At 49.6% G+C, this 23,811-nt stretch overlaps 1 protein-coding gene across 1 annotated transcript in view; it reads right to left on the bottom strand.

The window, feature by feature from the left end:
* PTPN5 (protein tyrosine phosphatase non-receptor type 5) overlaps positions 1-13,849 on the bottom strand; it is a 56,796-nt gene extending 42,947 nt beyond the window's left edge. Inside the window, exon 1 of the mRNA XM_052662392.1 lies at positions 13,844-13,849. Coding sequence (XP_052518352.1) covers positions 13,844-13,849 — 6 coding nt within the window. The remainder of the gene's footprint in view (positions 1-13,843) is intronic.
* Positions 13,850-23,811: the final 9,962 nt, after the last annotated feature.

The following is a 23,811-nucleotide window of genomic DNA, read 5'->3' as shown; positions in this document are numbered from 1 at the left end:
ACTTCGGCCCTCTCTTTCTCCACCCGAAGTATATAGTTTAACTTACAAGGAGGAAACAGACAGTTACAAATGTGAAGGCGTGATCACATCTCTTGCTAGGGGAGTGTTTTTGTTTCCATTCTGTTAGATGCTCGCTCCTACTCCGGATGCCTTGGAATGCACTTCGCCCTTCAGGGAAAAGCCCCCATTTCCCTTCTCTGCTTGAAAAACTCCTTAAGACCCTTTCAAGACCCTGTTCAAATGTGGCCTCAGCAGTACTCTCCCTGACTCCCTTAGAAAGAACTGGGTGCCCCCTCGGTTCTCATGCTCTATTCAGTGATTATTTTTTAATTATTATTTTTCTTGGCCATGCCACGTGGCATGCAGGATCTTAGTTCTCCGACCAGAGGCTGAACCCGTGTCCCCTGCAATGGAGGAATCTTAACCGCTAGACCACCAGGGAAGTCCCTCGGTGATTATCTCCTGATGCCTGTATCCCCACCTCACACGGAGCTACCCAAACACAAACCTGTGGACAGTAATCACGGCAGCTTCCTTCTATGGAGTGCCTAAGGGGGTGCTGGATACTGTGCCAATACTGCCCATGTATTACATCACTCATCTCTCACCACAACCCTATGAGCTAAACACAGTTGTCAGCCCCCTCCTACACATGCGGAGATGAGGACTTGGAGACAGTCACTTGCTCAAGATCATCCAGTTGGTAAGTGGCAGAAGCAGGCTTCAAACTCAGTTGGCCTCCACCCCAAACCCAGGCTTTATTGAAGCCACCAAGTGCATGGCCTCTGATGTGGACGTTTCTATCTCCTCACTTAATACCCTGTCTGGCACCAGGAAGATACTCAAGATCTAGTCTTGAAAAAATAAACAAAAATAGGGCTAGGGTTTGAGCGTGTATAGATGGCTCATCAAAAACGCCACAAAGCACAGGCTTTGGGATTGGGTGGCCAAGTCTGAGTCGACGCTCCCTCATTGACTGCCTGATCTTAGATAAGACGCTTGACTTCTCCGCAGCTCAGCCTCCTGATCTGTGAAACAGGGAAAGCAGTGTCTACACTTCAGAGGGTCTCAGGGAGACTGGATGAATGCTGATCCGTACACGAAGTTTTTACATGAGATGCAAGTAAAATGCTTAGACAGGGTCCAAGTGTTGCCTGCATTTCAGTTAATACAAGCCTTCTCGCCCATAGGTGAGGTTCATGGAGGCTCTGGAATGAGCCTGAAGTGAAGTGAAAGTCACTCAGTCGTGTCAGACTCTTTGCGACCCCAGGGACTGTAGCCTGCCAGGCTCCTCTGTCCATAGATTTCTCCAGGCAAGAATATTAGAGTGGGTAGCTGTTCCCTTCTCCATGGGAATCTTCCCAACCCAGGGATCGAACCCAGGTCTCCTGCACTGCAGGCGGATTCTTTACCCTCTGAGCCTAGTGGTATGCTAACAAACTGGTTCTCAGAAAAAAAATAAATAAAAAATTTAAAAGCTATAATTTGTGGCATTTGCCAATTTCCCTGGTGTAAATGCTCCCACCATGGCTGAGGGCAAGCTATGAATGTGCGGGGCCATGCTGCCAATCTTGGAAGAGATCAGAAGTTTGACTTAAACGCTTGGTGCCTCAGTTTTCTCATCTGTAAAATGGACCTGTAGCACGGAATGCACTACATAAGTGCTGTTGTTGCTGTTTAGTCACTAAGTTGTGTCCAACCCTTCTGCGACCCCATGGACTGCAGCCTGCCAGGCTTCTCTGTCCACGGGATTTCCCAGGCAAGATTAGAGCAGGTTGTCATTTCCTTCTCCAGGCTATCTTCCTGACCCAGGGAGCAAACCCACATCTCCTGCACTGGCAGGCAGATTCTTTACCACTGAGCTATCAAGGAAGCTCATTTAAGTGTTAACTATTATGTTCACAACAGTCAGTCTCACTCTTGCTCATCTGGCTCTGACACTGCCCCAACACTGGCCCCATCCCAGCACCTGGCCTTCCGCCTGATGCCCTGGCAGGCACAATCTCTGCCTCGGTCATCTTCCTTCGAGGATTGAGGCCTTGTCCACTCTTGCAGCTCTGCCCTCTCCAAACGGAACTAGAATCCTGACCTAGCCAGTGCTGGTGACATACACACCCTGATCGCAAATGATTCTGGGCTTCTGATCTCTACCTGCCTCTGGTTTTAGCCCTAGATGTCCCCGATGCCAACCTTGGGCCTGAATGCCAGGGCCGCCTGTGTGTTGCTCTGGATTATCCACGAAGATCCTGTCTGGCATCTGCTCCGCTCTCCGTCACCTACAGAACCACCTCTCACAGGGCTCGAACACACTTGGAAAGGAGGGGGCTGGGGTACAGAGCTAGGTCTGTTCCCACCTGCGGCTAGGGAGACCTCTGGCTCCTGCCACACCTCACTGTGGCGTCTAGTCCTCCATCAGGGCCCTCACCCTCAGCCTCTCAGGTAACCCTTCTGTGCTCAGGTTGCGAAGATGCTGGCACTTCAAGGTTTGGTAAAAGAATTAGGCAAAACTGAGACACACAGCCGGGGCGGGGGACGCAAGACGGAAACTGTTTGGAAACGTGAGCTGGGTCTGAGGCAGCTTTGCTAGGAGAGAGGATACTGTATGAGCCAGGATGTTGAATGGAATAGGAAAGAGGAAAAAGGAAGCCAAAATTCAAGGCTGAAAAGAGTCTAGAGACCTGGGGCCGGGGGAGGACTGTGACCGAGCCGTCAGTCGCTGGGAGAATCCCTCAAAACACAGCAGACTGGACATTCTGAGGTCGCACACCTCAAGGTAACCACGGTCCTCTGCAAAAAGGATGGATTCGGAGGCCGAGAGACCAGGCTGAAACGCTGTGCTCTGCCACCTTGTCCCCATGGGGCCCTGGACCTGTGTCCTAGCTTCTCTGAGCCTTGGTTTCTTCTTTTGGGCTGCGGAAGCAATAGGAGCTGCCGGTCACAAGCTTGTGGTAAAGACGGTGGAAGTGACCGAGGCAGAGAAAGTACGAGGCCACCTGGGGCTGACAGCCTCCCTATCTCCATGCTGACCTGCTTCAACGCTGCCTCTCCCAGGGCCCTCCAAGTCAACCCCGCACGGGAGCCGCTCCTGCCCTCCATACCAGGCGGTGCCATCAGCTGCAAAGCTCTGTTTGCTTTGTCCTTAGGCTCCGCCAGGTGTCCTGGAGCTAAGGAGAGCAATGCTGAAGAGGCTACCTTGAGGATGAACGGGGCCTCTCCGGCAGAACTGCTCTCTCCCCTTTGGAGAGCCCTGGGCTGTTTCGGGGTCCCCTGGGTCAGACACAGGGCCCAGAGGAAGGTGGGGCATAAAGAGCTGAAAACCCAGCTTCGTGGGGCTCCCCAGATCCTCTTCCATCATGAACACCGCCCCAGCCCCCAGCCATGCTCACTGTTGCTTCTCAGCCCGTGTCTCTCTGATCCTCCGTCCTGGACAGGCCCCCCTGCTCCTCTCCCCTGAGCTGTGGCCAGGGCCTGCCAAAGCTCACGCCACCTCCGGGAAGCCTCTCCAGGGAACCCAGTGCACACTGACCCCTCTTCCAGCTGAATTCTTTCTCTAGTGTTTTGATCTGTAACTCAGCACCTGGCGATGGCCCACACTCCAGCCTGGGCCACTCCCTGGCTCTCTTGCCCAGAACCTTGACTGTTGTGAGCTGCCCAGGCTGGGAGTAGGGGGGATAGGGGATGGGCCTCCTTCTGTCTCCTCTAAGATGGGGAGTCCAGTACACCGAGGACGGGATGGAAGGCCAAGCAACGTACATCCAGCTCCTCCTGCACATTCAAGTTTGTAAAGGAGATGCAAAGGAGATTAAATAGGAGAAAAGAGGGAAGGAAAAAGTGAATGAAAAGGAGTGAAAGGTGAGGGAAGGGGACCTATGTGAGACTCAGGACCAGTCACAAGAAGACAGATCAGACCATGATCCAGGCTGCCTTGGCTCATGCTTTAAGGCTTTCTATAGATTCCCCTTGATTATGTAACTCTGGCTCAACAGACTCCTCTCTCTGAAAACCCTTTGGAGCTTACCTCCTCCAGGCAGCCTTCCTTGATTGGCTCTACTCTTTTGCCCATCCCCTTGACTCCCTGAGCTGTATTACTTTGCACTTATTAATGCCCATGGATTTCCCATGAATCCAGATCCTCTAGGCAAGGGGTCCAGGTTTCTGCCTCACTGTAGTGAGTTTAATGCTACATTTATCATTTTTGGTCAGAGATTACACTCTTTTTTCCATCACTTTTCTTTGATCAATTTCAGAGGGTGGTTTGGGGATATATTTTGCACAGCTGTTTTAGACCCAATTTGCCTCGAAGTAAGCTTGAGAAAGGATCTGCTATAATCTTAAATCTGTTTCTTTACTATCAGGCTCTGTGTGTTGGACCTGCGAGGATATACAGATGACTAAACCCCAGTCCTGCCCTCAACCAGCTTGCAGTCCTGTGAGCAGAGTTGAATAGGTGCTAAATGTCAGTGGAGGCTGTGGGATATGGGTGCCTGGGAGGGCACAGTGGGAAAATCCAGGAAGCTGCACAGGAATTGCTGTCTGAGCACCCTGAGGACCAAAGGACCAGGAGAGCTCACCAGACTGTGCAGAGGGTGTTCCAGGCAGAGAACACTGCAGCGGCAAAGGCCAGAAGAGGTGAAAGGGCAAGGCGAGCTGGGAGAGGGCCCCTCAGTGTGGCTGGACAGTGGGCAGGAGGGGGCCTCATTTCCCACGGCTGAGGGCTTTATGCATCCTGCGAACACACACAGACTGTAACTCACAACCCATTTTCCCTCGGTAGGATAAAGGCGAGGACTGCCATTCTAGCTGGCATTTAGGGATCTGCATGTCGGGGAGAGTGGGGGTGTAACAATACAGATGGATTTCAAAAACTACTTATGACACAAAGACCACACGCTACCTGACTTCGTTTATACCAAGATCAAGAACAGACAAAAGTCATCTTCAGTGACAGAAATGGCAAGGACGGTTCCCTCTGAGGGTGGGTACTGACTGACAGAGAAAGGAACTCTGAGAGGTGATGGAAATGTCCCACATCCCAATCCCGGTGATGGTTATTCCACTTCATATAGTCATCAAAACTTGCTGAATGCAGCGCTGAAGGTCTATACATCCTCCCGCTCATAAACAGACCTTCAAATGTGTGTGAGCATTCTGTTGTCCTGATGACTGAAGGGTGCTCCTGGGAAATATTCAGGGGAGTGGGCAGGGATGCTGTCGTAATAAAGAACTCCCCACCTACAGACCAGCAGGGTCCTTGTTGAGAAACACTGCTGTAGGCCTCAGGGAGCTACAAGGGGTTCAAAGAGCAGAGAGAACTGGCTACTTCTGGGTTCAGGGCTTTGAGGTGATGGGAGCCCACAGGTCCAGGTACCTTGGGTGTGAAGCGACACAGAGGTGGATATGTGACTTCCACTGCCACTCCTGGGCCTTGTATTTGGCCAACTCCAGCCCACTGGCCCAACGCTGCCCAGACCTGGGAGGCATCCTGGGCTGTCCCTCTAAGGCATCCCAGAAGGGGTTGGAAGGCAGGCAGCTAAGGGAGTCAGAGGCAGCAAATGTCAGAGAGAAAAGGACAGGCTCCACGCTGGCCTCCCAACCTCGATAAGCACCAGGGATGCTGACTCTGAGCGTCTTCCTCTGAAACGTAGTCTCAATGGAGCTGGAGCAGGTGGAGATTGTGGGTGCCCTGGGTGACCAGAGGCACAGGAAGCAGGGCTGGATGCTGCCACTGCTTCTACCAAAAACCATGTTCTGAAATCATGAGCCACAGAAGAACACAGCCAACTTCCACCAAGATGCTCACCTGACCCCTTCCTTCAGGAAGCCTTCTCTGACCTCCACAATGAGCAGGTGCCTGTCCTGGGTCCCCACAGCCCTCAGCTCATCACCAGAGCACGGCTACATACCTAGGTGTGAATTCCGGCTCTGCCACTTACTTGCTGTGTGTTTCTGGCAAGTTACTTAAACTCTCTGAGTCTTTATCAATACACTGAGGATAATAAAAACTTGTCTGCAATGAACCATGATAAGAGATCAGTGAGATAACGTAGTAAGCACTCAGAAACTTTAGTACTTATGACCACCATAGTGAGCATCTGTACAGACCACTGTTGTCCGGATATTCACTGGTGACCCCAACAGACACACACAAGATTCTGTGGGCAGGGTCCCCACGGCAGGTTGATTTCCTGGCGCAGTAAATACCTGCATGTGTGAATGAATCCCAACTTTGAAAGATCTCTCCTGAGAGCTTTCTTTTTCCACCCACGATGCCTCTAAATCACCATAATTCTTCAGAAATGGAGGGTGGATTCATTTGTATTCTGCTCCCTTTTCTCTCTTCCCTCCAACGCCATGGAGAAACCTACACAACATTTACTTAGAAAAATTAATGGTTTCTTCCTGGACCCTCCACTCCTAAGACTTCAATTAGTGGTCTTTTTCAATGAGTACACAAAAATCCTTAATAAAAACCACCCTGTGGTTCCTCAAAAAGTTAAATATAGATGTACCATTTGATCTAGCAATTCCACTTCTAGGCATGTACCCCAAATAATTGGAAGCACGGGCTCAAGGAGGTACCTGTATGTCAAAGTTCATAACAGCACTATTCACAATATCCAGAAGGTAGAAGTAACCCCAGTGTCCAATCAACAGATGAATGGATGAACAAATGTGGCATATCCATACAATGGACTATTAATTCACTCTTAAAAAGGAAGGAAATTCTGACACATGGTACAACATGCGTGAACCCTGAAAATATGCTAAGTGAAATAAGCTAGCCTCAAAAGGACAAATGGCATATGATTCCACTTATACACGGTGCCTAGAATATGTGAAAGCAGAAAGAGCTTATCAGAGACTGCGGTAGGGGGAACAAGGCGTCATTGTTTAATGGGTACAGAGTTTCAGTTTTGCAATGTGAAGAGTTCTACAGATAGCTGGTGACAATGGCTGTACAACAATATGAATGCATTTCCTGCTGCTAAACTGTATACTTAGAAGGTTACAGTAGTATATTTTATCTATTGCTTCCTAATTTAAAAAAGGCACCCCAAACCAAATCATCAAACCGCTGGAGGAGCTCCATCTGAAATCTGACACCCCTCTATCACACCCTCAATGCCTGTGACTCTGGCCTCCTGGCCCACAGTCTCCCTTTCCAGCCTCTCCTTGGCTCTAGCTTTGGTATCCACTGTTCTCTTTCCACCTCAGGATCCAGGGCCATGTCATCAGCATCCATGACATCAACCTGCATCGACATGTTCTTTAATTGTGTGCTCCTCTTCCCCCCTCCCCAGCAGCCCCGTCCTGTCCACCCTCTTCAGCTCAGTCGTGTCCGACTCTTTGCGACCCCAGGAATCGCAGCACGCCAGGCCTCCCTGTCCATCACCAACTCCCGGAGTTCACTCAGACTCACGTCCATCGAGTCAGTGATGCCATCCAGCCATCTCATCCTCTGTCGTCCCCTTCTCCTCCTGCCCCCAATCCCTCCCAGCATCAGAGTCTTTTCCAATGAGTCACCTCTTCACATGAGGTGGCCAAAGTACTGAAGTTTCAGCTTTAGCATCAGTCCTTCCAAAGACTCCACCCTCTTGGGGACGGTTAAATCAGAAGCCTTGAGGATCTGAGATGGAAGAGTTGTGTTCATAAAGATGTTCACTACTGAGTATGTCCACCAACTAAGAAATGGCTAAGTAAAGTATGGTAAAACCACTGAGGATGGAAGAAGGTCATGCATGAACACAAAAGTTATGAGAAAATGTTAAGTAAAAAATGCTGGGTACAAAATTAGTTGTGGACTGATTTCAACTATTAAAAGATACAGATCTATAGAAGAAACAGAATGGAACAGATAAAATCATGGTTCATCCTACATTTAATTCTACAGTATGGTTCTGTTATTTTTATGGTATAACTTATTTTTTAAAGACTGGACCACTCTCCTAGGCAGATGATGAAATCTTTGGGTCCACTCCAGACAGCCACATGCTGCCCACCACTGAAGTCCACTGAATCCCTCCTGAGTGGCTTCCAGAGAATTGGGGGGAGAAAAGGAACATTTCCACTCTTAAGAAAGACATCTTAAAGCTTGGTACAGTATGTCTCTCTAGGTCTCTTAGCCAATCATCTCATCACATGAAGGTCTGTATGTTGCCATCACAGTAACCAGATACAGTCAAGAACAGTCAATGCCCTTCATTAGGCCAAAGTCAGGAATTCTTACTAAGACACTGCTCACTTACGAACTGTGGATCCCCTGTGTCTAGCTTGAGGGGATCCTTTCCCAACTCAACGTGCTGCACTCCAGCTATAGAAACTTAAGTCTAGACTGTGTCAAGGGGGCACACAGGAAGGAAGATGGCTTTGATTCTAAGTGCACAGTTGAGCAGAGAAGGCAATGGCACCCCACTCTAGTACTCTTGCCTGGAGTACCCCATGGACGGAGGAGCCTGGTAGGCTACAGTCCATGGGGTTGCTAAGAGTCGGACACAACTGAACGACTTCAATTTCACTTTTCACTTTCATGCACTGGAGAAGGAAATGGCAACCCACTCGTTTTCTTGCCTGGAGAATCCCAGGGACGGGGAAGCCTGGTGGGCTGCCATCTATGGGGTCGCACAGGGTCGGACATGACTGAAGCGACTTAGCAGCAGTAGCAGCAGCCACGTTTGAGTGGGAAAAGCTTTATTCTAAGAGTCTGGGATTTCTGGAGCTTTGTCAGACATTGCTGGCCAAGGTACTCAGCCCATATCTTACCAGATGCAAAAAAGATGGAGGTAATATTAAAGAATGGGGGAAAACCTTATTTTCCACAATGCCACTGTTGATAGTAAGGAAGAGCTTTTTGGTGATGGTGTTGTACAAAAATTAAAAGGGTTAAGGGTTTTTTTTTCTTCAGCTGACTTGAGTTTCCAGTTCCCAGAAGTGACAAGACATGCAGAAATCAGATGGAATTTGGACCAGGGCACCTAGAGACAGTCTATGCTTATCAGATTTAGATTACCTGTCAACTTGCCCCCTCAGAAGGTCCGGCCTAGTATCTGGTTCTGTCTGCTTGGTGGAAGCATCCTATCTTCTCTGTGACAGGACCACCTGTCTGCCTCCTATATGTCACGTCATCTGAGTGTCACAGGGAGCCACACCCCCATGCTGCAACACTGGTCACTGTCCTCCGGGAAGATGACAGTGTGGGCCTACAGATATCACAGACCACCGTGCTGAGTCCTCCAGGGCCCCAGAAACCCAAGCCCTACCGCCCAGAGACAGGGAAACAGTTTGGGAGAGGGGAAGGACTTTGACCCAGCTCACGTAACTACAAGTAAGCTTTGAACTGAACAGATATATACACACGGAGAGCTATGCTGACCCTTCCTGGTAAGAACATCTTTCCTGGTCTGTGGGTTAAATTTTCGGTAAAAGGTGCCATATATTTTGAAGTGTTCACACATATCCCGTGTTCAACTTAACACAGACAGAAAGCTTTAAACGATTAACCATCTTCTGGAGCTTTTCCATTCCTACTTGTAGATCCATTTAAACAATTAATTAGGTGCTTGAAGAATTTATACTTCTATGAATAGCTTCTCTCTCCCCACCACCCTCCCTGCTTTCTTTGAAATTTGTCAATTTATTGAAGAAGATGATAATTCCTTGTCCTGCCAATATGGGCCTTTGTGCTTCAGGTGAGTTAATTTAAAATCTCTATTAAGGGAAATGGCTGAGGGCATGAGTTGCACAAGGGAAAATCTGAAATGAAACCAAAAGGCTGTATATTTGCACTGGAAAGGGGATGAGGGAAGACCATAAAAGGTTACCATTTTAACTGTATTACAATCATTTCAGGTCTGTTTTCCTATTTCATCTTAGTCAACAGTCACACTGAATATGCAGACATGACTCAAACTGTCATACTTGAATGATATCACAGATATTCAGATCATCTGAACTTTATCATTTTGATCATACACAGCTTACCATGCCCTTACCTTACTATGCTATAATATCTTTATTTAGTCCAAGATATGAGGCTTTAAGAGAAAGGGAAAGTTAGACAGCATCATCAACTCAATGGACATGAATTTGAGCAAACTCCGGGAGATAGCGGAGGACAGAGGAGCCTGGAGTGCTGCAGTCTATGAGGCTGCAAAGATTCAGACACAACGGAGCAACTGAACACCACCATCAACACTTTCACTTTTCACTTTCATGCACTGGAGAAGGAAATGGCAGCCCACTCCAGTGTTCTTGCCTGGAGAATCCCAGGGACGGGGGAGCTTGGTGGGCTGCCGTCTATGGGGTCGCACAGAGTCGGACATGACTGAAGCGACTTAGCAGCAGCAGCAGCAACACCAAAAAGCTGCATACATAAATGGTGGTTTCCTGCTTGTTAGACAACTATTTAGTGAGCCACTGCTGAGTGTCAGGCTTGGTTCTCTGGGCATGAAACACACATGGAGAATGGGACTTTAATTCTCTTGGACCCATTAACATCATGTGATTTTTTCTTACTCAGGCCTGTGTGATCTGGGCCTGCCCCTCTCTCCTCCATTTTTCCTTCCCACTCTCCCTCTTGACCTATGTTGTCTAGCCACACTTGCTGTTCCCTGAAAACACCAAGCTATTCTTACCCAGGGGCTCTTGCACTTGTGGTCTCCTCTCCCTAGAACCCTCTTCCCCAGGGTCTCCTCCTCACTCCATTCAGGACTTTCAAATACCACTTCCTGGAAGACGAGTCTACGTAAGGGTGAATCTCTTCCCCCCAGTCACCCCTCACTGGGTTCTGTCTGTCTCCAGAGTATTGCTCACCTCTTGAAATGCTGTACTTATGATTTCTTTCCTGTCTCCCTTGGTAGAGGCAGTTCATCTTTTTTAGCAATGCGTCTCTACAGAGTCGAGAACAACCTCGCGCAACAGATGTTTCTATGTGAATAATGAATGAAGCAACGGGTTCTGGACAGGTTGGGGTGCTCGGTGAGCCAGCTTGGCAGGAGTTGTTCTGGTGCCCTGTCAGATCATGGCCCCCCACTCCTGGGCCTCCCCCTCCCCTTCCTGCTGGACTCTTGTCTGTGAATGGACGCTCAGCCACTCAGGTTCCAAGCCTTGCCATCATTTCTTCTTCCTCTCTTCTCTCCTCCCATATCCAGTCCACCACGGATTCTGATGACACTGTGGCCTCTGCATCAAATCCTCTTTCTCCTCATTCTTACAAACCACTTGCGCTCCCTGCCCCGCCCAGACCCTCCTTATCTCTTACCTATAGGACTGTCATTGCTTCCTACCTGAGCTCCCTGCCAGCAGGCTCTCTCCTCCAATCTGTTCTGTGCAGCCAGAGTGAGTTTCCTAATGGCCGTGTCTGATCACGTCTCTCCCCTACTCAAAAACTAAAGGCCAAGCCCTTGGCTTGACACTCCTGCCCTAGCCACTGCCTCCACGTTCCTACCCAGCCTTCCTTCTCACAGCTCCTCTTTTATCCTTTTTGCTCCAGTGGGAATGAACAACTTTCCAGTTTCTACACTTGTCCTAGAAGCCCCTACCACCAGCTCTCTGCTCTTGCTGTTTTCACTACTTGTAATATTTTCCTCCTTCCTTCCACCATACAAATCATGCAGACCCAGCTCCAATGCTACTGAGCTTCTCCAAGAAGCCACTTCTCATCTTCCAGAAGAATAAAGCCTTCCTTCTCAACTCTGTCCAAGGGGTCAGCTGTCTCTTTCAGGACAGGTTTCAGGAAAGGATAGGCAAAGTGACACAGAAGAAAGGGTTCAGGTTAAACTCTGAGTTTTAACTTCCCCATCTATAAAGTGGGAATAATAACACTATTGATATCATAAGATCAAATATGTGAGTGACAGCCTGTAAGAAAAACTTTGACTGTACATAAATGATCAAATTCAATCACCTTTAGGCATGAAATAACTAATAAACAAAAGCGCGACTTCTCCTAGGAAGCTTCATGGATGTCCTATGCTGGCTGAGCCCTAAGTCCAGGAATAGATCAGTGGAGGAGGGATTTTTTGAGAGACAGGGCCTTTCAGGATCTAAAATCTCATGTCCTTGAGCAATCTTTAAGAAGAGAAGAAGTGGAGGGTATATCCATAAGGCCAGGACCTAAATGGTATTAATAGCTACCTATTCTGAGTTTTTTCTATGCCCCAGGCACTGTGCTAAGTACCCTACATAAATGATCTCATCATAGAGTAATAGAAGAGGAAAACCAGGCCCACAGCAGTTATATAAATAAGTGCTTCTTCCCTCCCCCCACCACACTAACAATTTAGACCTGAAAGCTATCCTGAAAATCTCTAATCCAATGATCTTATTTTTTGGATGGAGAAATTGAGACCCAGAGAGGTTATAAGCATTCACTGAAACTGTCCAGCCAGGAAGGAGACCTGGAACCCAGATCTCTTCACTCTGAGGGTGAGAGACACCGCATTGCAATTGCAACTCAGGGGCCACCGCTCATTATGAAGTCTATGCAAACGGTGCTTCTGGAGCACTATGCCATTTACATACCCAGCAATATGAGTGGTGGCTCCTGGAGAGATGCCAGCTGGTCACCCTGTCTCTGCTCCTTGCCAGGCTGCTCCCTCAAGAAGGAAGCTCTTGAGACAAGAGCCTCAGGCCCCTAGAGATTGAATACTGTCCTCCTCGCCAACTCCCCCATCCAACGCAGTCTTTTCAAAGGTGACTGACTTTATCCATTCACCACCCACCTTGCACTCACTCCATCAACACACCTCTCAGGACACCTCTCTGTACCAGGCACTGGGTTCAGCTCTGGGGACACCCAGCTGCCCTTGAGGGAACCTTGCCTTGAGCCACCACCTGAGCCTGATGGGGCTGTAACTCAAGCCTCCCCAGCAGCTCCATCAGCAGTACCAAGAGGCTGCACGCAACAAACATCAAGGAGGGAGAGATGGCCGGACAGGAAGGCCCTAGAGACCTCTGCAAAGGGATTATGAAGGGAGCTCGGTTGGATCAGAAGGGTGAGGCCCTTAAGGTGAAGTGGAGAGTGAGGGGGAAGGCATCTCATCAGGTCAAAGTTGGGGGGGGGGGGCAGGTGATGGCTCCTCAACCACGACATCACCTGGTCCAATTGAGGACACTGTTTCAATGATTTCAAACCTGGAGTACCTGCCTAAGAGAGATCCCCTGTGAGGCTGAAAGATGCAAATTGAAGGCCAGCCTTTTTTTTTTTTAAACAGTAAATATGGTAGCCATTGAAGGGTACCTGCTGCTCCAAGGTGGGGGGGGGGGGGCAGGGTGGAATTACAAAGACTTTCCTGATATACTGGGGTAAATTTTTATGTTCTAGGGTTTCGGTAAGGATAAGGATGGAATTGTATAGGAGAGGAAGTAAGTCTGAAAGCCAGGGACGCTAGATTCTAATGCAGGCTTTGCCTTGAACCCTCCTGTGACCTTGGTCAAGCCACCACACTGGGCCTCAGTTTCCCCATCTGTAGAATGAGGGGGCTAAATGAATTCCCAAGGTTCACCTGGTCCTGACCCTCGAAAGCCACACGATCCCTGGTAAGGTAAGCCCCTCAGAGCTCTGACCCGAGCAATCTCCAGGTTTTGCAGGAGTCTGGGCCTCAGCCGGTAGAAGGGGCACGCTGGGGGAGGGGAACGCGCTGGGCTTTTATTTTGGGGGTGGGTGGGGGAACTGGTGGTTTAAGCTACACGGTCGGGGGAGGCAAAGCGAAGGCTGGGAGCCACGGTTAACAGGCCAGCAGGCTAGCGGCGATCTCCAGCCTCCCCCCGGAGCTTCGGACCCTGGAGAGGTAATGCAGCCGGGAGCCGCGCACCCGCCACAGCAGCAGAGGCTCGGACCCGGGACCGCCATCGCGATCCCTCCCCTCTCGGGAACCGCGCACGAGCTTCGTGGGGAGTGGCTGCTGCTCCCTTCCCTCTACCCAGCGCCGGGACCCCTCCCGGGCGTGGAGGACCCTTCCCCCAGTCCGGGGGCGTCGGGAGCCCCATGGGGGCGTGGCGGGGGCGGGCGCCGGCTTCTCCGCCCGGGGGTCTGGAGGAGATGTGTTGCCGGGCCTCCCGGGGAGGGATCCTGCGCCCTCCACCTCCCAGCTCCCCACACAAAGGCGCCGACTGAGACGCCGCACTTACCGGCCAGAGGGCTCCGGGCGCCGGCGAGCTGGCGGGCAGGCTGGCGGGAGGATGTGCGCGCGCGAGTGTGCGTGTGTCCCTGTGTGTGTCAGCGCGTGTGTGAATGTGTGTATGTGACGGGGACCTCGCCGAGCTCTGCGCGTCTGCGTGTGCGGGGGCGTCCGTCCGTCCGTGGGTCCGTCTGCCCTGCGCTCTGTCCCGTGCTCCGTGCGCGCTCCCTTGCCCGGCCGCCTAGCCAAACCGGCTTCGGCTGCAGAGTCTCGGGCGCAGCCGCCGGGTCGGCTCGGCACCCTCGGCCCCGGCTCCGCCCCGCCCCCGGGCGGGCTTGCGCCGCTCCGCGGGAATTGCGCAGGACCCGCGGGGCTCGCGGGCGGGGGGCGGGGAGATCTGGCGGCGTCCGGGGCCCAAGTCGGGCGGGATCACAGACCCTTCATCCCTGCCTGACCCTGATCTCGGGCGCCTCCACCCCGCAACTCCGCTTGGAGTCCACGCAGACTCTGCGCCCGCGCCGAGGTTGCCTGGACAGGGAGGGCGGGGGAGCGGGAGCACCGCATCCATTTCATTCATGATTTTCTCCTCTCGGAAGCCCGGAGGCCCGGGCCGCGCCGCTACGGCGGCCGTCAGAGGGACCCCGGCAGGGCCGTGAGCGCCGAACCCGGTGCAGGAGGGACAGGCAGACAGCTGGGGGTAGGGGAAAGCAAGACAAAGGGGTCATAGCCGGGTTGGGGGGAATTCTATGGAGGGGGTGCTGTGGCGCTCCCCGCATGACGCCCGCAAGATGTCATTGCCACACCTGCACAAGCAGAGTGGTTGCAAACACGGGGCGCACGCAGTGCCGGGTTCCCAGGACCTGCTCCCTTACTGTCGGTGGAGGCACTCGCCTTACCACCCTTCCCTGTTGAGTCGCTGAGGAGTAAAACCTTCCTCTGCCGGATCTCACCCTCCTGATGCGCGTCATGGGGCGTGCATCTGTCTAGGCTTTATGGCGGGGGGGGAGGGGGGGGCACCGGGGGGCCGGAAGTTCAAGGAGCTGCCCACGCACCCCACAGACCCACGTTCCTCAGGCTGGCGCCCCATTCTGTCCCGACTTTTTGAGATATTGGGAGACACACAGGGCCGGGATCCTAAGCTTCGTTTTTACAGGAGGTTACCAAGGTCCACCAGCACAGAGCTACCACCCTAATTCCAGCTACCGCCCTCTTTCGCCTGGATTTCTACAATAGCCGCCTTCCTGGTCTCCCCGCTGCCACCCTTGGCCCCCTGCAGTCGATTCTCTACTGTCAGAGCTAACCTTTGAAAATGTAAGTCAGATGGCCTTGCTCCTTTACTGGAAATCCTTCAATGGCTCTCCACTCATTCAAGGGAAAGCTACAGCCCCTGTAATGGCCTGCAAGGCCTCTCATGAGCCGGCTTCCTTTTGTTTTAACTCTGTGACTTCACTTCCTACTGCTGCAGTCACAGGGGCCTTTTTAGTGCATCACCAACATGGTAGCCACCCTGTGGCCTCAGGGCCTTTGCACTGCTGTTTTCTCTGCCTGGAAACTTCCCCCAGATAGTCACATGGCTTGCTCCTTTACCTCTTTAAAGTGTCGCCTCAAACAGGCGTCTGTGACCACTCTATTTTAAATGCACACCCATTTTCTCCATGGTAGTTATGACCTTTGTTTCGTGTTCCCTGCGCATAAGGTTCGCTGGCCCTTCACTTCCAGCTCTCACCTTAGTCCTCTGGCACCCTAGTTCTCCAGCCTTACCGCACTCTTCTCTAAACAGACTGCGTTTTCCCATTTCTAGCCTTTGTTCAGGCTGTGCTGCATGCATCAGCCAGTACTCAAGGACCCTCTTTCTCCCCCAGAAAGCATCATCTCCGTCATCCAGCATAAGGCTGATTTTCCCCAGACAGTGTCGGTGTAACCTTAGCAGCTACCATTACTGAGTGCTCAGTGTGTGCCGGGCATTGTTTGGTATGCTTCCGATGCTCTTCATGGCGACTTCGTGAGGCAGGCATTTTGATATCACCGTTCTTAGAAGAGGAACCGGAAAGAGATGACGTGTTTACAGTCCTACAGTTGTTATATGAGGGGTATGTGTTTCAAATCAAGAGCTAGCTGATTCCCAAGCCCAAGCTCATAGAGTAGACACCCTGGTGGCTGAAGCGTGAGGCAGCCTCAGCAGGGTCCACCATGGCCCCGGTTTTTGCTGAAGCCAGCTCAGGAATCACAGGGGCGTGGCTCTGGGGGTGAGAGGAGACCTTGCTGTCTGTGGTACCTGGGATGTCCTATGGTGGAGGCTAGTTGTTGCCCTTCATGAAGTCAACTTTGGAAGGCCAGAGCTGCCTCCTAAGCATTCCTCCCTGTGTGCCCTAGGTTCATAGCCCAGCCTCAGCTGTCAGGTGTGGCTAACAATGCCCATGTCGAAGGGTTATGGTGAGGAAGGAGCATGATAATATACTTACAGGATAGGAGGGGGTCAAAAATGGTCTTTCTCCTCTGCTTCTTGTGGGCAGTTTCTGTCACTTAGAGATACACCCAAACTTGTCTTCTCACCCCATCTCTCCCCTGTGCATCCTTTCATTTAAAATTTCCAAATTCCTGTAGTCCATTGAGCATTGCCCTGGGGTACAGGTAAGGAAAGAAAGCAACATTTATTGAGGGCTAGCCATCTACTTGTGCGCACTCTGCTTTCTTCTTCGCAAACCCTTGAAAAGGGAGGTCCTGTTGTTACCAGTGAGGACACTGAGGCACAGGGAGTCCAGAGGACTTCCCTATGGCTACAGCCCCCACTAATTAGTAGCAGTAAAGAGATTCTAACCTGCATCTGATGCTGCACTTAGCCACCACCTGTCTTCCTCAGTCTCATCACCATGAAAAACACCTCCATTGATTTCCTTTCTCGTCCCTGATGGGGAAGAAGGAGTGTTTTCCGAGGTCCCCAGCAATGAAGTAGTTGTGAGGTTGGGAGGATTTAGGCTTCCTGAGTCATTTTGTGTGACTCACTTACCCTCCCTTGATGGAGAGAGGAAGAGGGGTTTGGGAGAGAGAAAGATGGGCTGAGTAACCAGAGTGTGTCTTGCTGGTGGTTTCTGATGGACTGTTAGAGTCAATATTTCTTGCTTTTGACTTCTCTTCCAATTCACTCTATCAGTAATGAAATGTTTTGCTTTGGTGAAAATGTTCCCCTATCCAGATTTTTATTTATTTACTTACTTATTTATAATCTGCCCCAATCCTCAAAGGATTTGAGGTTGCTTACCACTGGAGTAGAAACCATAAAACAATGTTAAAATATCAATAGAGACAGAGAAGCAGGACCAGGGAAGATGTAAATAAACTTTGAGAGACAAGACCAAGGTTTAATCCTTACAGCTGATGTTTATTGAGTTCTTCCAGTCTGCAGAGGAACTTTGTACCTTATTCCATTTAGTCCTTAAGAGAGTCCTGCATGGTGGGTGCTCTTATTATCTTTATTTGGGGATATAGGGAACTAAGGCTCAGAGATTAAATATGATGACCAAAGTCATGTAGCTAGTCAGTCATAGCAAAAGTGAACGTTTAGTCACTCAGTCGTGTCCAACTCTTTGCGACCCCATGGACTGTAGCCTACCAGGCTCCTCTGTGCATGGGATTTTCCAGGCAAGGGTACTTGGAGGGGGTTACCATTTCCTTCTCCAGAGGATCCTCGAACCTGAGTCTCCCACATTGTAGGCAGATGCTCTACCATCTGAGCCGCCAGTGAAGTCATAGAGCCAGTATTGAAGTCTAGTTTGGCTTTGGAACTCATGTCCTTAATTACTGTCCTGTCTTGCCTCTCCAAGGGACAAAAGACTACAGGCTTGCTGACCACTCTGGATTCCTCTAGTGTACTGGATTTGAGTCTCATATTTGCTTTTGATTTTCTTGGCTATCAACAAAGAAGGGAAACAGCAAGTTAAATGGCACTAATACCCTCATAGCCTTCAGGCCTTTGCTCAATGTCACTCAGTCTCAATGGGATCTACCCTGACTCCTCGTCCTAATTCATACTGGAGCCTGCCTCTTCCTGCTCCCTTCAGCAATCCCAATCTCCTTTTTGCTTTGCTTTTATGATGGCACATTTTATCTTCTAACATTGGGATGCTTTATTAACTATATTATATATTTCAAATATTGCATACTTTGTGCAGCACACAGGAGGTTCTACAGTATAGTCTATAGTAATAAATTCATTTATGAATTGCAAATTAGGTACTTCATCTGTTTAATACGTTCATTGTTTAATTGTCTGTCTTCTTCCTCTAAAATACCATGGGGAGCATTGTTGTCTGTTTGGATTACTGTTGGATCCCAAGTGTCATGGACCATGCCTGATATATAGCAGGTACTCAATAACAGTTTTGTCGAACATTTAAATGACAATTTCAGAGAGGAAGGACAGAACCACATATCTGAAGTGGCAAAGTGGGTCAGTGTTTTACCGGCTCATGTTTTCTTTCTCTTTCTTTTCTCATTTTCTTCCTTTTTCTCTACTTGTTTCCATGATGAACTCGAGGCAGCTCTAGCACTTAACTCTCAGACCAACTCTTCAGGAGGGTTTTCTGACTGTAGATCCTGACCTTACTGTCATCATTATAGCAAATGTGTCAAGGGGTTTCATGATGCTGATTTTGATGGAATCTTTCAACGAAAGATGGACATCTAAGTCTGCAAAGGCAATCCTTGGGTCTAAGAATAGTGTCTAAGTACCATTCCCAACGATTTGGGTTTTATAGCAGATCCTGTAGGGATGGAGATAGGAAAATAAAAAGTGGAGTTTTTGTGTGAAACAATTGATTTAAAGGGAGGACATCCTTTGTGTTCCTAGGAGGTCACCTCTGGAGTCGTCTTTCCTGGCTGCAAGCCTGAAGGGTGAAAAGCCAAGGTCGTTAGTGAGGTTTATCAGAGGAGAACCTGAGCTGAGACCAATTGCTGGGGTGCGTGCGGGTGCGGGTGTGATGTGAGCTTCCGTAGGAGCTGGCCACAGATCTCAGCCAAGCCTCTGGGAGCCACAGACACTGGTGTCACCTCAAGGAGAAGGCCAAGGGCACCTGGGTGCCAACCCCAGGAAGAAACATCGGAAACACTTGTGTCAGGAGGAGTGAAGAGTCAGAGCTTTGGCTTTCTCATGGTCCCTGCTCTGAAATATATTCAACAGATATTTTCAGGAATGCCTACTCTAAGTTAGCCATTGTTTCAGAAACTTGAATACATGTTAGAGAACAGGGCAGTCAGCTTCTCTGCCCTCACGGAATTTACATTCTGGTGGGGACACACTGCCAGGGAACTGGGTGAAAACAATGAATGAAGGCTAACTTTCAGACAGTGGTAAGTGCAGTGAAGAAAAAGAAAAGAGAGTTGGGGTGATGGAGAGTACAGGTGGAGAGGGGACAGACTTTGGACTTTGGGGGTTCAGGGAAGGCCTCTCAGAGGAGATAACTGTTGAACAGGGACTTGAGTTATCAGAAGGTGCTCGCTGGGCAGGGAAGGGGAGGACCTACCCAGTCAGGACTTCCTCCTCTGGGCACAGCAGGAAGGCCAGACTGAGAGATCAGGTTGGGGAGGAGGGCAGGAGCCGGGCTGCAGGGGGCCTTGAAGGCTGAGAGGACTCTGGGTTTTACTGTGATGTGCTGAGAAGCTACTGGCAGTTTCTAAGTGGGGAGAGTGATGAGATCTGGACTCGGATCGTGTGTGTCTGGGGCAGCAGCAGCATCGTAGAAGCGCCGAGACTCCCGGCCCTTCTGTTCTCAGAGGGCCCCCCAGAGGCTGTGGACTCTGAACTCACTGTGTCCCAGAATCATTTGGGGGAACTGTTAAAAAAGATGTGGATTCTCAGGCCTTTCCCTGGAAAATCTGGTTCAGTAGGATGGAGGAGAGGGTCGGCTTTAAGGAAGTTCCCCCAAATGCTTCTGGCTGATGGGCCAGGGTTGGGGACCACCCTTCTGGTCAAGGCTCCCACATTAGGAGAAGGGTACTGAGGTTCCGAGAGAAGAAATGCCTCTCCAGGGCACACGGTGAGTTGAGGGCTGACCAGTGTCCTGACCGCAGAGCAGTGCATGGATGGGGTCTCTGGAAATAAGTCATAGAAATGTCCCTCTTGGCAAAGAGGGGTTAATTGGAAGGCCATGGGGAAGTTCATGGATGGAAGGGAAGGCTGAAGAAGCATGCTTGGGAGGGGAGAGTGGTCAGGAAGCTCTGGAAGCTTGCAGGGTTGGGAGCCTCTCGACAGTGACGTCAAGGTGGTACCACCAAGGACGCAAGAATTGCCTTTCCTACCTCTCAGAGTCCTGGGAGAGTGAGAGGTGGACTGGCTGAGTTCTGGTTGTGGGCTCACCCCGCTGGCTAGTGGGGGGCACACCTTGATTGACAGTCCCATCCGAACTGCACTGAGATTTCATCCAAAAGGAAGTCACAAGGCTGTTACCAAAAGAGCAACCAAAAATGTCCTCTACCTCTGGCGCCTCAGAGAGTTGTAATGACCAGTCATCATTGCTATCACTGCTGGGGTCAAAGTAATACTTACTCATTTAATAATTATAGTGTGCCAGGTACCATTCAAAGCATGCTATATTTATTAACTCATTCAACTCATACTCTAAGGCTGTGGGACGGGTCTGAGCTGGGAAACTGGAGCAGAGAATGTATGTAGCAACTAATGTCTAGATCCTGCTTTCATAGGTTCCAAGTCCCATTTATGCCTGTTGTCTAATTTGCTCGTCACGACAGCCTGTAAGGATAGGGCATTTCACAGATGGAGAGTGGGTGCGCATGCTCTAGAGTCACACAGCTAGTTAGTAGCGGAATCTTTGGAGTCATATAGTCATTCGTTCACTCATTCATCAAATAGCAAGTGAAGTGGCTGTCAGGGGTCAGGACTGGGTTGAGTTCTGGGAGCTCAGTGGTGAACAGCTGCAGTGTCTTCTCTCCATGAGTTTGCCAGCTCTGGGGGCAGAGGCAGGAGAAAAGGCTAGAGCCTGGGTAAGGGTCCGGAGCCAAACCAAACCAAGGGCCTCGTCTTAAGGAGGCAACTGTGGAAGGATTTCAAAACTGGGAACTTGTGTTTTATGAAGACAACTCTGACTGCAGTGTGAAGACTGGCCTGGAGGGGGTAAGAATAAAGGGAGGGAGATAGTTAGGGGGCTGATATGGTGGGACTGACAGGACTTGCTGATTGGATGATGGGGGAGGGAGAGGGAGAGATTTAAGATGAGGGCAAGGTTTTTGACTTGGGCATCCAGGTGGGGAGTGGTGCTGTATACTGCGGGTAAAGCCAGTTGAGGGGTCATTTGGGTGGGGGAACCTATACACTCCATTTTGGACAAGTGATGTTGGCGTTTCCAGGGGAACAGGGATGTGGAGAGAGACAGGAGTCTGTGGGCTTTTTGCCTCCAGATTACGCTCTGCCCGCGATCCCTTGCTAATTTAGACTCTCCGGTCTGTAAAGAACGCTGAAAAACTGCAGACTGTCAGATCAAAGTTCAGAGACCGCCTTCACATTTCAGATGAGAAAACAGAGGCCAAAGAAAAGTTGTTTCTGGAAGACCACAAAGTGAGTTAGACGACAGAGCTGAAGGCTTCCTCCTCCCTGCCGCCCACAGTGCCCTGGTCCAGATTATGTACACCGGAAACTTGCAGCTCAATTCAGACTCCAGAAGGGCTCTGTTTGGCCTATCATTAATTCAAATTAGTTGTCATCATGAAAAAAAAAAAAAATGAGGACATTGCAAGTACAAATCCATATTGAAAAAAACCCAACAGAACAGATCTGAGAACTTGAGGCTCACATGCCTGCAGGACTCTGGCCAGTGAATGGGGCAGCACCGAGCCCTGAGGCAGCCCGTGTCCAGTTTGCCTTGATCTCCACTCTTACTGCCTTTACTAAGGGCCCGTGTTATTTGCCATTTGTCAGGAAGCTTGCTCTGTTGCTTTTCTTAAAGGGGAAAGTCACATATTTCCTGGAACCTATCTAAGGGATCTCTTATCTGACCCCAGCTTGCTCCCTGTTTCCCTGGTGTCTGTGAGCATTTGAATTATGACGCTTCCCTTCTGTGAACCACAGATTCCTCACGTGTAAAGCAAGGCATTTGAATATGATGATTCCAAGGTCCTTTCCAGTTCTGGCTGGCAAGGCTCTCCAAGTCTGCACTTGAGAAATGAGTTGTACTATTGACAATGCTTAATTGTTCTGCAGATGGTTTTTGAGGGATTGCTCACCCTTGACTCTTTTGTCCTTGAATTATGATTTATCTAAGCCCTTAGAAGAAAAATGCCTTTTGTTTTGGGAGTTTATCCTTCATCTTTTGATTTGGGGGAAAAATTGAGTACTTCAAACAATGCAGCATAGCTGCAGTTGCTAGGAAGGGCGATTGGCCACAGAGGCTGCCTGGAGACAAGGCCATCAGAAAACCCCAGTCTTCCTGCCTTACTTCCCTTCTCCCTCCCTTCCTCCTCCCTCTTTCGTTCTCTTGCTCTCTTTTTATCTTTTGAGCAAAGATATCAAAATCAATTTGTTGTTGTGTTAGTCACTAAGTCATGTCTGACTCTTTGGCTACCCCATGGAATATAGCCTGCTAGGCTACTCTGTCCATGGAATTTTCCAGGCAAGAATACTGGAGTGGGTTGTCATTTCTTCCTACAGGGGATCTTCCCGACCCAGGGATCAGACCTGGATCTCTTATGTCTCCTGCATTGGCAGGTGGATTCTTTACCACTAAGCCACCAGGGAAACCCTGTCAAAATCAATAATCCCTTCTAAAAAGACCAGTCTTAATCACTAGTAGAGTTTAGGTTGCCCTGAAACCAAAAGGTTATTTTTATTTATTTATCTATTTTTAATTTAATTTTTATTTTTTTAGGATATCTTTTTATTTGTTTGTTTATTTATTTTTATTTTACTTTACAACACTGTATTGGTTTTGCCATACATTGACATGAATCCGCCACGGGTGTACATGAGTTCCCAATCCTGAACCCCGCTCCCACCTCTCTCCCCATATCATCTCTCTGGGTCATCCCAGTGCACCAGCCCCAAGCAAAAGGTTATTTTTAAAGACCATTTCCCACCAGCCAAATATTGAATACTCAGTGAAATGACCTTCAGGGTTTTAATTCTGATTCTACCACTCATTTGTCATCTGACCTTGGGTAAGTAATTAATTTTTCTCTGGGCCCCAGTTTCCTCCTCTGTAAAATAGGTTGGAAGAAATGCCTGGACACTCTTGTATTTTCACGTGAGCCGTAATATTTTAGGAGACTGCCAGAGATTCAGAGAATAACATTGCACCATCAAGTAATGTCTCTATGACTCTCTTTCCAGGTTAGCAAGGGCCTGGCACCCCTTCACCTTGAAACCATAATATTCAGCTGTTGGTCTTTGGCTTTCTCTCTGGTTATTTAATCAGCGGTAAAGGAAGGATTTCTATCCACCCTTCTCAGTAGATGTGATGTGCCCCAGGCATCTGCCTTTTAGCATCTTACGTTTACCATCATTCCTTTATTATATAAAGGGACAGTGACAGAATCTAAATGTCTCTGGTTAATTATTTTTCAAGTCCAATATCGCACTTCAGACTCTGCAGGTCTCCAGCGTCAGAGACGATTGTGACGATTTAAGTAACACGTTCGCCCCCTGGTGACCTTTGTGAAAATTGCAAAAAGACTCAGCCATTCAACAAAT

The sequence above is a fragment of the Budorcas taxicolor genome, chromosome 25 (genome assembly GCF_023091745.1).
Source record: "Budorcas taxicolor isolate Tak-1 chromosome 25, Takin1.1, whole genome shotgun sequence".
In the NCBI taxonomy this organism is placed as follows: Eukaryota; Metazoa; Chordata; class Mammalia; order Artiodactyla; family Bovidae; genus Budorcas; species Budorcas taxicolor.
Note: the sequence above shows the minus strand (reverse complement) of the source record. Positions and strands in the feature narration are given on the sequence as shown.